We start from the raw sequence: 13,695 nt of genomic DNA on the forward strand, positions 1-13,695 counted from the left end.
TGAAGTAGCTTTGAGAAGCATTAAATGCTTCAGACGTCTGGTCCCCATCACCACTGTTATGACAATTCTGACTCAGTAATTTTCTCTAGAATGGAACATTTTGTGTCAATCCACTCTGAACGACTTTGTTTACATCATAACATTTCAATTATTCAGAAATTTTGAGAAATTGGCAGAATTTCCCTTCATACTCTCCAACTGACTGACAGTTCAGCAGAGCTGTTGACACAAGAGGCAGCGTTTATCATACTGCACCAGATATCAGACATGAAAACTCAGTGAGCCCACCTGTAGCTTTATTTAGAAATTACAGAAATATATATATATATATATTTATTTTTCTCAATCCACAGCTGAGACGTGCACAGGGAGGAGTGTAATTGATCCTGACCCGCTAGAGAGGGTTATCTGCTCTCCCTCTTCCATTCACTGCTGCTTTGCCAGTGGGTAAGTGTAACCTAGCTTATCCAATCAGAAGGAAATGAGACAGTAGAGGCACACACAAAGCCTCCTCAGAATTGCACAGCGCATCATCTCTCCTTCTCTCTCACACACACAGGGCACTGTGCAGAAATGTCTGCAGAAACAGCTCAAGAAAGACATTCTTTAGAAAATAGTTATTTTACATACTATTCTCTGAATAAGTACCAAACATTTGTATGTGGCAAATGAATGGATTCTTATGATGCCTTTCAGCAGTGTTACCAAGTGAAAAAGGCACAGATTGCTGCACAAAAGTGCAAAAGACAATCCTTCATTTAATTTCCAGTTAAAACAACCATTGAGCTAAAGTTATTCATTTTCAGGAGATGTTTCTGATGCGATTAGATAGAAGATAATCCACTGCATAAGGAAGTCAGAGGGAAATACCTGAGAAATACGTGTCACCATCAGATCTTTCACAGAGAGGAGAGAATCAAGCTCCACACTTGCTTCAGATTTGAAAAAAAGTGAACATGTGGAGTTTTGTGGACTGATAAGGCTAAATTTGTAATTTGAGATTATTGGGATCATGAGAAGCAGTTTTGAAAAACTGAAAGTTAGTCACCCAAAAAGAATCAAAGCTGTGATAAAGGCAAAGGGTGGAGACAGTAAATACTGAACAATTTGACATTACATTTAGTTGCTGAGGCTTTCATGTCATTTTCTGATATGTTTTTTCAGCATTTTTGTCCCCCAGTGCAAAAAAAAAAAAATAATAACTTGTACTTAATAGCTGTTTTGAGTAGAAATTAAAGAAATAAAGGGTGGTCTCTGAGTTTTGCACAGTACTGTATACACTATATTGCCAAAGTATTCGCTCGTTTGCCTTCACGCGCATATGAATTTGAGTGACATCCCATTCTTAAGCCATAGGGTTTAATATGATGTCAGCCCACCCTTTGCAGCTATAACAGCTTCAACTCTTCTGGGAAGGCTTTCCACAAGGTTTAGGAGTGTGTTTATGGGAATTTTTGACCATTCTTCCAGAAGTGCATTTGTGAGGTCAGACACTGATGTTGGACGAGAAGGTGTGGCTCGCAGTCTCCGCTCTAATTCATCCCAAAGGTGTTCTATCGGGTTGAGGTCAGGCCAGTCGAGTTCTTCCACACCAAACTCGCTCATCCATGTCTTTATGGACCTTGCTTTGTGCACTGGTGTACAGTTGTGTTGGAACAGGAAGGGGTCATCCCCAAACTGTTCCCAAAAAGTTGGGAGCATGAAATTGTCCAAAATCTCTTGGTCTGCTGAAGCATTAGGAGTTCCTTTCACTGGAACTAAGGGGCCGAGCCCAACTCCTGAAAAACAGCCTCACACCATAATCCTCCCTCCACCAAACTTTACACCTGGCACAATGCAGTCAGACAAGTAGCGTTCTCCTGGCAACTGCCAAACCCAGACTCATCCACTGATCCACTCATCCACTGACCCCGCTCTGTCATTTTGCGTGGCCTACCACTTCGTGGCTGAGTCGCTGTCATTCCTAATCGCTTCCACTTTGTTGTAATACCACTGACAGTTAACTGTGGAATATTTAGTAGTGAGGAAATTTCATGACTGGACTTTGGACGTTGCACAGGTGGCATTCTATCAAGGTACCATGCTGGAATTCACTGAGCTCCTGAGAGCGACCCATTCTTTCACAACTGTTTGTAGAAGCAGTCTGCATGCCTAGGTGCTTGGTTTTATACACCTGTGGCCATGGAAGTGATTGGAACACCTGAATTCAATGTTTTGGATGAGTGAGTGAATACTTTTGGCAATATAGTGTATATAGGCCATGTATAATATATCTGGGGTTCAAGCCACATTTTCTTTGCTGTCACTTCTTTAAAATTGCTTCAGTTAAAGTTCAAAATGATGTCTGGTTACTTTTCCTTTTACTTTTGTCTAAAACTAAAGTCGTCTATGAGGCCAAAGAGTAAAGCATGAGTGAAATTTTACTTCAGCCCAGTACATCTCGGTCCCCCAGCCCACCAGAGTAAGATTTTTGTACAGATTTTTCAAATTCTCAATTTTGACCATTACAACATAAAACACCACTGTTTTTCCTTCTTAAAATGTTTTATAGATAACAATAACAATAACAATAACAATAGACTTGGAGCACCTTGGTACAGAAGTTGTGTCAATCAACTGTTCAGAACTTTGACATTGATTGACAGCTCTCGTCTGGCACAGCTTTGACACATGACCAGCCTCCAGAGATTTAAGCCTCTGGGTGAAGTCTGAAAAGAGTATCAGCTTTGGAAACATATCCAATTTGGATTTAATATGGAGCTGTAGCCAAGCAAAGTAATCAGCAGAGCAAAGTGGAACATGGAGCCAAGATGTACACTATTTAAACAAATACGTCAAGACAGTCATGACTTGATGCTGTACCACTTTAATCATGGCAGGAATGTATTGACTGGTTGGAGTTAGATTAAAAAGATAGATCAGCAACGAATACTAATGTGTTTGGAGCTCTAATGCCAATGAAAGACTGATTCTGTACAAATGCACAACATGTGCTAAGCCAGTAAATAGAGAGGAGTAAGTATATATTTACAGGTAAAGTGGCAGAGACCACAGCTATGAGATTTAAAGGTATGATATGACAAAAACACTTGAAGAGATTTTTATGCTATGCAATATGCATAAAAATATTCTGTTTTTCTGAGGTTTGCAAACAAGTGGCATATACCAAATGGCATAATGGTGTGACATCCAATCAGCTACTTGTTACTAAGCAGCAACTACAGACTGATTGTTGCTGTTTGCAGCTTGCAGTTGTTCAGTGTTCTAGAAGTACTGACAATACCCACAATATATGATATAGAAAAGCACATCATGATTTAATACCACAGCAATAACAGCATATCGTCGTACTGTCTACTGTTGTGCAATTTTCTTTTAAAAAGGGGCTAAAAACTTATTTTCATTAATAAGTTTTGTCTTGAGGCACTGAGTCCAGTATGAATTTACTATTAACTCAAATAGTATCAAACAGTGTTGTACAGGGAGTAAAAAATAATGCTGGGATTTTTATACTTTTTTGTTTCTTCAGTTGGATTTGGGTTTAGCAAGACTGTTGGAAAAAGCTGATATGTTTTTCTTTGTACAGGTCAGAACTAGGCCTCTTCAATTGTGCTTGGCTGACTACCAGTGAGCTTCAAGTCTAAAAACAGCAGGCAATCTTGGTAAAGATTAAGACACATGGGAAGACTAGCATTGAGACTGTTCTCTGTCCTATTTTGGAACAAACTTCCACTGGCTGTCCGAGCACTGTCTGAGCAGACTCCCTCACAGTTTTCAAAGACTCATCTCTTTGTGAAGCACCCAAGTGAGCACTAATCTAACATTTAATGAAATGAACTTACGCTGTGTCTTAATTCAATATCTTTCTTCCTAGGTGTCAGCACTGGCTTTTGGCCCTTAGCTCAAGTGTTTGGACTATAACCTATTTGTACCAGCTAGGATGCATTCTGAGTGGACAACGAAGCACTTTTTGTTAGTCACTCTGTATAGGAGAGTTTGCAAAATGCCATAAATGTAAAGATCAGCCTCTCACGGCTTACAGCTTTGATAAGAAACCCATGCCTGCACACTTGCACACTTTATGAAAGATCAGTTCCACAAATAAACACAAGTGAAACTAGGCTTTAGAAAGAAGAATCGCTCCTTCTCTCCCTCTTTCTCTGTACTATCACGTCTGAGCTGCAGAGCTACAAGTTATTTCGACATAGTTTAATTAACCAACAAATGCGAGCATTACTTGGTTTGTTGCATGCCCTAGCTAGCTCACCGCAGTACAAACGCTAATGATGTTTTCATGACTGCACAAAATTTTACTTGCAGATTTTGTCCTTAACTATAATTCTCTAACTCTAAGGATACCATAATCACTCCCGGTTCCACAAAACTTCATACCTGTAATCTGACTCACACAGATTTGTAGTCCAACATCTGCCAGAAAACAAAAGCTTCAAAAAGAAAAAAAAAAGCTGTTTCTGTGGCTACAGTGCTACCACTCTGCCATATGAAAAGCCCACACATTCAAATGGAGTTTTTCTAACTCCATGTGAATTACAGTGTAGGATTCATGTCTGCAGAATCATTGAGAGTTTCAATATTATATTTGTATTTGCAATTGGGTTGACAGTCTCGTTAAATGCACTGGACTTGTGTACAGAATACAGCGATTTTCCCTTCATCTTACCTCACATTTGTCCACAACAGGCTGTTGGACACAGCTGGAGCTGTTGCCTGTGGAGAACACTTTCTGTGCTTCGCTATCGCCAGTACCTTCCTCCGTGGAGTGTGGATGTGATTGATTGCCATTGCCATGGTGGTTAGTGCGGGTAGGGTTTCTGGGCGGCTGGCTCAGCTCTCTTCTCAGTGCACGGTTCTCTTCCTCCACCTCTCGAACCCGCAGCTCCAGAGCCTGCCGTTCACCAGGTCCACCTACCAGAGTAGAGGACTGAGGATCTAGCGGAGAGAGAGGCAGCGGCTTCACTGAGGAGAGGAAACAGAGACAGTCTTTACTCGTAACTGGAGTTTACAGCTTACTTTAGAGTAATACAACCATGACCTTTGCAGGAGCATTATTTACACTGAAGAAAAAGCACAACACATTCAACAGAAAGATGACATCGTTTTGTAGAACAGAGCCTTCATAAGGCCAAGTAGTGATGTTACGTTCATGAATGATCCAGTTCTTTTGAACAGATCTTTGGTAAGAACAAAGGGAGCAGAGTCGTACTTGAGAGCTGTTGTGTTTATCGTTGTGCCCAAATTTCTCTGCCTGCCCTAAATCCACTCCACTCCTCATGTGATCAGTGAGAACCAGCTAGTCACATGGTTTCACGTGGAGAGTGATTCCTATCACTAAGGCCAAGACAGTTTCAACCACAAATGAGTATTCGAATATTATAAAGTTAGTAAAATATGAACTTTTATAACGTTACAAAAAGATATGGCATCGATTTAGTACCAGGCATCAGCATCAAGCGGACATCAGCAGGAAATGCTAAATCAAATGTTGGTGGTAAGAAATGAACAAATCCGATCCAATCCTGCAACAAATCTAGCCTGAAATATCTCACACTGTGTGTGGCAATCATGATGTTAGCTGTTTATCTACTCCTGTGGGGTAATAGAATGTTGCAGAAGCTTGCAGACGATAGTACGACAGTATAAGCAATCTGTCAAAGAATATAATCCTGCTAATATGAAAATTATGAATAAATATCCCTGTGCCAAGGAAGTGTGTGTGCAACATCACCTGAACAGGTCTGACTAGCTTTTCATTCAGGAACAGCCCTGTAAGCCTTTTATTTTGAGGTAGTAATTTTTTAACTGTTTCTACAGACTAGCTCGTAGATTTTCAAAGAGTATTAGCCAAATTATTAATTTTAATCAAGCATATCTGGCTGTTTTGTTGGGAGCAAAGGCAGGGATAATGACATTCCTTTTAAATGATGTTTACTGTGATTGGTAATCCTTTCCAAAGTACTGAAAGGACTACTGGGTTTTCTCTTGTACTTTCCAGTTGGTACACCTGAAGAGGGCAGCAGTTCACTAGTGTCATACCTATAAGAGCAGAGAACAAAGCAAAAGAACAAAGTCTGGGAGCATTGTCTTAAAATGAAGGTGAAAGCCGTCACATCCAACATATGTACGTCTGACTTAGCTTTTCAAGGTGAGTAAATGGACAAAACTGAAGTTAGCTTCTTGCAAACGCCATGATGTAACTGCTGCACCACTTAAAGTAACAGGAAATTTGAATAAGAAGCTGGTGACAAACCAAACAATGGCCTGAGGACACACACGGTTGTCAGAATGAGTTAACCTTACCCTTACAAAAATCACTAAAGCTCATCATGTTACACTGGTAACATTAGTCAGTGGAATATTTTACATCATATCAGTTTCTGTTAATTAGAAGTATTTATCAGCTACTTCAAAAAAAACTACTGAACATTCGTCCTGCTCGTCCCGTCACAGCATGACATATATTAGCTGGCTAACTATGTACAACTGGGTAATTAACTCAAAATACAACTCATTTTGAAAACAAAGTTGTCATGTGAAAAAAGGGTATCTGCTCGTCCTGGAAACTTCTTTCACAAGAGCTTGTCTAGTAAACTAGCTCATTAAAATGTTAAACTGGTTAAATGATGCTGCAGCCTGAAGTGCTATAATGTTTATCTACATATTTATTACATCACTTATTTTTCCATGGTGGTCAATTAGCACTTGGTGAACAGTACCTCAGTGCAAAATAGTAATAATAAAAATCCTGTGCATCAGTAACGCTTTACCACAAACAGCAAGGCAAGCTGCTCGGAGCAGGGGGACAAAAGATTTTCACACATAAGCACAGCTCATGGAATAACATTGTTTATAAGGTTGGTCATAAAAGAGGTTCTTCAATATTTTCTATAGTGGAATGTTAAGTTAGCAAAGCCCAGTGTGGCTAGCCAGTGATTTCCTATTAGTAGTCAGGACAGAGCGGTAATGCGCTGCATGCTTTGAGGAACATGAAATTTTATTCAGTCATTTCCGTGGCTTCTGAAAAGACACAGTTACCGACGTGAAAGTCCTGAACAGAGAGAGACGCCGTTTCCCCTCAGCAGTTGTGTGTACATGTATACAAGCGCATGAGTGAGAGGGGTGGAAGCCCACAAGCTCCTGCAGCTCTCAGGGAAATAGTGATGAACTCTGCGTGAGGGTAATTTTGAACACTAGAACTGTGTAATTAGAAACAGGTCTGTCATACAGGCTAAGCAGCACGTTTTTTTCCTGTCTGAAATGGGATCAGGGAACAGTGACAATGGTAACGAAATGACCATGTTCATGCCAACATGGCTTCACCAAACAAAATATACACAGCCTCAAGCAGCAATCCTCAAGACAAAACACAGTTTTGCAAGCAAACCTTACTTGCGCAACTGATGTTTCAGTTAGCACTCCCACAGGATTTGTATCAGTGTTTCAGTGAGTTTGGTGACAGGACAATGCATTTTTTTCACTGTACTGCTGAGGTGAAAGTAGCTATATATTAAAACATACAATCAAAAAACCCCACTGAAGCCAACTGTGCTGATTTCACTTGTCTGGATAAAACAGAATAAAACAGAATAAACAGATGAGCTTCCATTTTAATCAGTGTTTCATTCCACACTGGCTGTGCTAGACATGCACCTTGCGTCCACCAAAGTGCCATCACACAATCGCACATTCCCACTTTCAACAGTGTTCCTAAGTATATTTTAAAAAATAATTTGGTAAAATGTGATCTTGTTGGTGTGGTAGTTGTGCGACAGTTTAGCGGAGTGTGAAGGAGACTCTTCTCAGACACAATGGTAAAAACTTGTGATTGTGATTTTGGTGCAATAAACAGATCTTTTGTTCATACTGTCCAAGTTTTAAACCTGCTGTAAAACAGGAAAATAACAGCTAATACTCCCACCTCAAGTAGATATGCAATGGAGCAGAGTCGTAAGCTGGGTGGACTTTGCACTGAGCTTTTTTTCATGCTGTGCTTTCTTTGGAATCATTGCTCTTTAGACATCAAAAGCAACATGGAAAGCTGTACAGTCTGTTGTGCCCTGAGATGAGGTGATGTGGAATTATCGAGTGGAATGCTTGGGCTACAATTTTTGTGGATTAAAAAAGACTAAGCTTTAGTGGAGAATCTATATGCCTGGACCCTAAAATAATTCTAATTATGCCCAGGCAACAAAACTTGCATATTAAATAATACAACAGTAAGAAACAACGGTTTTTATAGTTTTGAAAGTTGTGCATTTGTGAGTTCCTGAGTCTTCTCTTCAAATGATACAGACAAAAACATCTTGGATGTTTGAGAAACTTAAGATGCTCATGTAGATAAGAGAGTTCCAAAACCACATCTTGCTTTACGCATTTTTGTTTTCATGTTTATAGAGGAGGCACTCTGTAACTCAGCTACAGATGTCTGTGGGAAAGCAAGAAGTAAGCTGTACAGAAAAAGCTGAGACAATAAAGAATGTTCCCTACTGTAGCCATTACACAGTTAAAGTGAAAGAAACACTACATGTGAATTTTTGTTTTTATTATTTAGTTTGTTGTTTAAAAAGGACATAACCTCTCTAGTTCTTTGAAGCATTGTCATCAGCTCTTGTCAATCATCTTCGATATGAGATTGCATCGCCCTATTGTCCGGCTCTAGTCAGAATATGACCAGAAGTAACCATGAGTAAGAGAACAAACTAAAGTGCTTAATGATAATCCAAAACGGAAAGCTCACATTCCTGGTTTGGCTAAAAATGTCACTTTGAAATATACTACCATCTTTCTAATATGATAAAAATAAATGAGTCTAACTGGATAAGTAGAATAAAGCTGTTGCTTAGAGAACAAGAAATGTGGATATGCCAAAGCACCTCTGCTTCCTTTCCAGGCTGAGCTTTATTTGCTGAGTGGATTCTGGGCTTAGTCTCACTGAACTGGCGGGAGCCGTGTTTGGTAGAAGCATTTTGTCCATGCTTTGGCAGCTGCTGTACAATATGTGCACCTGGGCCTCTTTCGAAGGCCAAAGTCATTGTTGTCCCAATAAAAATTAAAATTTACTGTGGACAAGGTATCAGGAGATTGAATATTACTGCCAGAGATTTCATTTAAGGAGCAACTTAGCCTCTGTTGAATAGAGTCAGACATGGACAAGATATGGTACACTTTTAAAATACAATTTTTATAGCAAAACATTTTACATTTGAAGAAATCAAATGAGTTTTTTTAAAGTAATAGCACCTAGCCTAAACAGAAACAAGATCATCATGTCGCTCTTTCTAGGCTAGAACATGGTTTTTCCAAATGTACACAAGACGACAGCTCTAACTCAGACAGAATACCGTTCCCCAGTAATCAATGGTGTATGAAGAAAACATTTATTTTAAGGCTGTAAGCAGGCCCTGTGTGAAAATCCCCTCATCGTGTTTGCTAAGCCACTGCTCAACCCATGAAGCCGAGATGAGGCGGCGAAGCATTTGACTTGCGACTCATTGGCTGCTGTAATGTTCCCGCTCATAGAGCACTCATGTGTACTGCACTTTATTTGCCTGAGCTCAGCGCCCTGCTGCTGCGACAGACTTGCGCCCACGACAAGACCGCTTACGATCGCATCTTCTGCGTAACGCACTCAAACTAACCCCAAAAAACCCGCTCCCTCCCATGTGGAACTTGGACAATTCCATTACCTCCATCATCCACCCGAAACAAAGCTCTCCAGATTATCTCAAAGTAAGATAAAGGCTGCCTCTTGTACCGACAGCTCTACTGCTCTGTCAGTCAAATGAAGTGGTTGGATGGTAGAAGATAGCGAGGAAAGGATCCTTATTTGCATCTTCATCAGCTTGGAGGAAGTGTTCTATGAAGAGTTTCTAAGTAGTACAGGGTGGTGTGGATGTTTAATATGGTGTTTTTTTTTCCAAATGTTACGGCATCAAATGATACATATATTTGCATTAATAAAGTTAATGAACCCACGCTTCCTGAGTGCTGCTACTGTATGCTGAAATCAGGCATTACAAACCTGGCATAGCTTGTTTTGATTAGACTGTACATTACAGGGAACTTTGTACAGCATTGTAAATGTTAACTAAGCCTGTGACCAATTAGTGGAGTTTATCACAGTTATTTTCAACATTTGTTAGGTTTCACAATAATATGTTTAAGCTGCAAACAACAGAAAGTGAATTGGGTGTGTTTTCTTCAGTGGGTGTGAGGCTAAGATGTGTCATGAGTCTTACAAATACAACCAGGTTTCTACAGAAGGGCTATTACGAAGACCATTTTACAGGCTTTAAATGCTCTTTGATATTTCTGCATGAGTACTTGAATACTAATTCTCAACATCAGTCTTAAAAACAATAATATTCCATGCATTCTTTTAGTTGCCCATCTGACAGAACAGATATGCTTCCATTTTAATCAGTGTTTCAGTCCACACCGGCTGTGCTAGACATGCATCTCACGTCCACCAAAGTGCAATCACACAATCACACACTCCTACTTTCTACAGTGCTCCTAAGTATATTTAAATAATTTGATAAAATGTGATTTTGTTGGCGTGGTAGTTCTGTGACAGTATGTGAATGTGTCTGAAGGAGAATCTTCTCAGGCACAGTGGTAAAAACTTATGACTGTGATTTGTTTTCACAAACAGATCTTTTGTTTATACTGTCCAAGTTTTAAACCTGCTGTAAAATAGGAAAAAACAAATATGCAGATATGTGATAGAGGCAGTGTGGATTTGCACTGAGCATTTTTTCTTACCATCCAAAAATGTAAAAAGCTCCCACGTTAGATTTCTTTGGAATCTTTGCTCTTTTAGCATCAATGGCAACATGGAAAGATGTGCAGTTTGTTGTGAGATCATGTGGAATAATGACGAGAATTGCCTGGAAAAATTTATTTTAAACTACAATTTGTGGCTTAAAAAAGATAAAGCTATAAAATACTATATAGAGAAATGAATACTAATGTAATGAATGAATCAAGTATTAGAATTGTTTTAGAGGGCAGTTGTGAGTAATGTTAGTTTATTTGTACTTGGGCTGTGTATGCTGTCAGCTGGGTGCTACTGAATATCTAATCAGCCAATTTGGTCACTTTAGGCTTGTGTTTTAATACACACAATTAACCATAAAAGAGAATTACATTGGTAAAAGCATTTCGTTATACAGTAATTAATCATCAGCTAAAATTTCTGAAAGCACAAGAAAGGAAATTGCCATATATATAAATAATTCTGATTAACAGAAGTGACTACCAAAACAGCTCAAGCTCAAATAAACAGAAATTACTCACTGCTGCCCTCTACAAGTGTTATACCACCAGAAGTTAGAACTTATGAAGTTTGATGTCTCACCCAGCAGTAGCTATAGTGTATCACCCAGCACTAGCTCCAGCTCTAAGTGACAGTGTCAATGTAAATATGTGTCTAAAATGCACATGAATGCTAGGTGTTCACATACTATGCAAAAAACATGACTAAAAATGAATTAATAACATCACCCTGAGCAAACTTTGATTCCCTTGCCATTATTTGGTGTGGTCTTTGGCTTGTGTGCCATATCTGTTCTTTCCACTTGCTCCAGGCACTGTGAATGGAGAAGAATCTAACATTTTTCTGCTTTTCCTCCCCCACACCTCTCCCCCAAGAGTCTCTAAATGTCACTTTGGGTGTAGCAGAAAAAAAAGCTAGACTATGGGCAGTTTCAGAGTGGCACAAACACGACCGGCTCAAACAAGTGCTGTGCCATTAAGTCCGAGTCTCTGTGGAAGGGAATTTCAGATGAATGCCAACTGCAGCAAATGGGGGTGGCTAGAGGTTGGGGGTGCTACTGAGGGGAACCGGGGCATATTCATCTCTCTATGCACTATTTTCTCTGACAATTGGTGAGCTCTCTCTATCCAAATGCCCTCAACTAGGCCTGTCAGTTATAACAATCACCTAATCTCAATTATTTGAAAATGATCACAGTCATTTGAGATTATCGCAACTATTTTGGCTGACTGGCATCACTCATTAGATTTCACAGTCATACTATGTTGCAACAAACACAATGTGAATGGTCTGAGCTGAATTAAAGCTAATAAATGTAAATAAATGAAAGCAGTATATGCATTCTTCCAGACATCATGGGAACAACAAAAAAAAAGTCTAACTTAACTTGGTGCTCTAACGTATAGAGAGCAGTGCTGAATAATGTTTGTTAATTTGTTAGCTATAAAGCTAATGCTAAAGTTTTAGCATGTATGCAGAAGGAATGTTTTGTTGGTTATTTTCACTACCATGAAGAACATGGCTCAGCTTAACTGTACACATGATTTCTTGTAACTGCAGACATTTGTTTGAGCGCGAGCACAGCACTCATTTGACAGTACAACCAGTGTTAACTACTAAGTAAATATAGCTAGCAAGTAAAATAGCTCATAAGCCAATTTGGTAACTTGTGTTTTAATAGTTGCAAACAACAAACCAAAAAGGACAAATCGTTAACCAATATTATTAGTAAGACAGTTAATCGTCAGCTAAAATTTAATGATCGTGACAGCCCTACACTCAACAGTACTGGCACAGTATTACATACCCTGAAATTTGTAGCACTCTCATGTGGTATAGCAAGAGGCTTGGCATCATTAGAGACACCTGAATAGACTAACAGAGAAGCACACCCATGCTGTAATCCATCTGAAAGGAGCCACTGCAAACAAAAGGAACCGAGAGAATTGAACAAAGTACGCTGAAACGGAACCAAAAAGTTTGGCTGGGTCAAAAGCATTTGCCTCTCGTTCCTTAATTTCTAGTCAGGAACACCTGCCGTCTTCAAAAGCAAAGTCAAATTCCTCGGGGCTTTCACATGAAGGCAAGGGAGAGTTTTGACTCAGTGATATTTCAAAAGGGCTCCCTTGGGTACGTGCTTGCGAACGAACGCGGCGGTGAGTGTGCAGTGTACGAGACACAGCAGTGAGAGGTACGAGGAGATGCAGAGCATTAATGAGATATCAGCAGCAGAGCCAAGAGGCAGCCATTAGCATAAGTTCCTGCTGCTGCGCATTTGTGCATTCAGACGCATTAAAACAGTCAGGGCCCTCCTCCGTCACTTCTGCGTACCCAATCAATCACTCCGAGCACCTTCATGTTCTCTCCGCTCTGTGATATGAGCAGTCAGAAAAATTCGGAATCGACTTGGCGATAGGGCATCGTCATGGAAACAGCAAAACAGAGCACATATGAAAATGAGTGCTATTAAGGAAGGAGAGATTCTGCCTTGATTTGCCTCCGGCCACAATACTAAATATTCATGAGGAGAATTACAAACGAGATAGAAGAGACCCCACTGTTGTCATGGCCACCTATTATAAGTATGCTTTGTAATAGACAGGTCAAAAGTTCTCATGCGGTCTCAGTGGATGTACAGGTACTTTTCCTTTACGCTGCATACTGGATGGCAGGTTACATTGCAGTACTGCACAACTGCATTATAAAGTCACTTAAGGGGAATAAAACTAACAGAACTATAAAATATGGTGAGTTCATTTGTATTTGAAAGAATATGTATTAGGGTTGCAATTAACAATTTTTCTTTAGTTTTTTTTATCAGGTTGGTCCATCATGACTTTCATTAATCAATTAGTTGGCAAACAAAAACCTGCAGATATGAGCTTCGTAATAATGTTCCT

General features: G+C 39.6%; 1 protein-coding gene across 2 annotated transcripts in view; it reads right to left on the reverse strand.

Annotated features, from left to right (window-relative positions):
- The window catches only part of LOC118812409 (LARGE xylosyl- and glucuronyltransferase 1), an 82,042-nt gene that overhangs the window by 46,491 nt on the left and 21,856 nt on the right, over window positions 1-13,695 (reverse strand). For both annotated transcript variants that reach the window (XM_036577413.1, XM_036577414.1), the window contains exon 3: window positions 4,682-4,977. In XM_036577413.1, the coding sequence (XP_036433306.1) occupies window positions 4,682-4,977 (296 nt within the window). The remainder of the gene's footprint in view (window positions 1-4,681; window positions 4,978-13,695) is intronic.

Source organism: Colossoma macropomum, unplaced genomic scaffold (assembly GCF_904425465.1).
Source record: "Colossoma macropomum unplaced genomic scaffold, Colossoma_macropomum, whole genome shotgun sequence".
In the NCBI taxonomy this organism is placed as follows: Eukaryota; Metazoa; Chordata; class Actinopteri; order Characiformes; family Serrasalmidae; genus Colossoma; species Colossoma macropomum.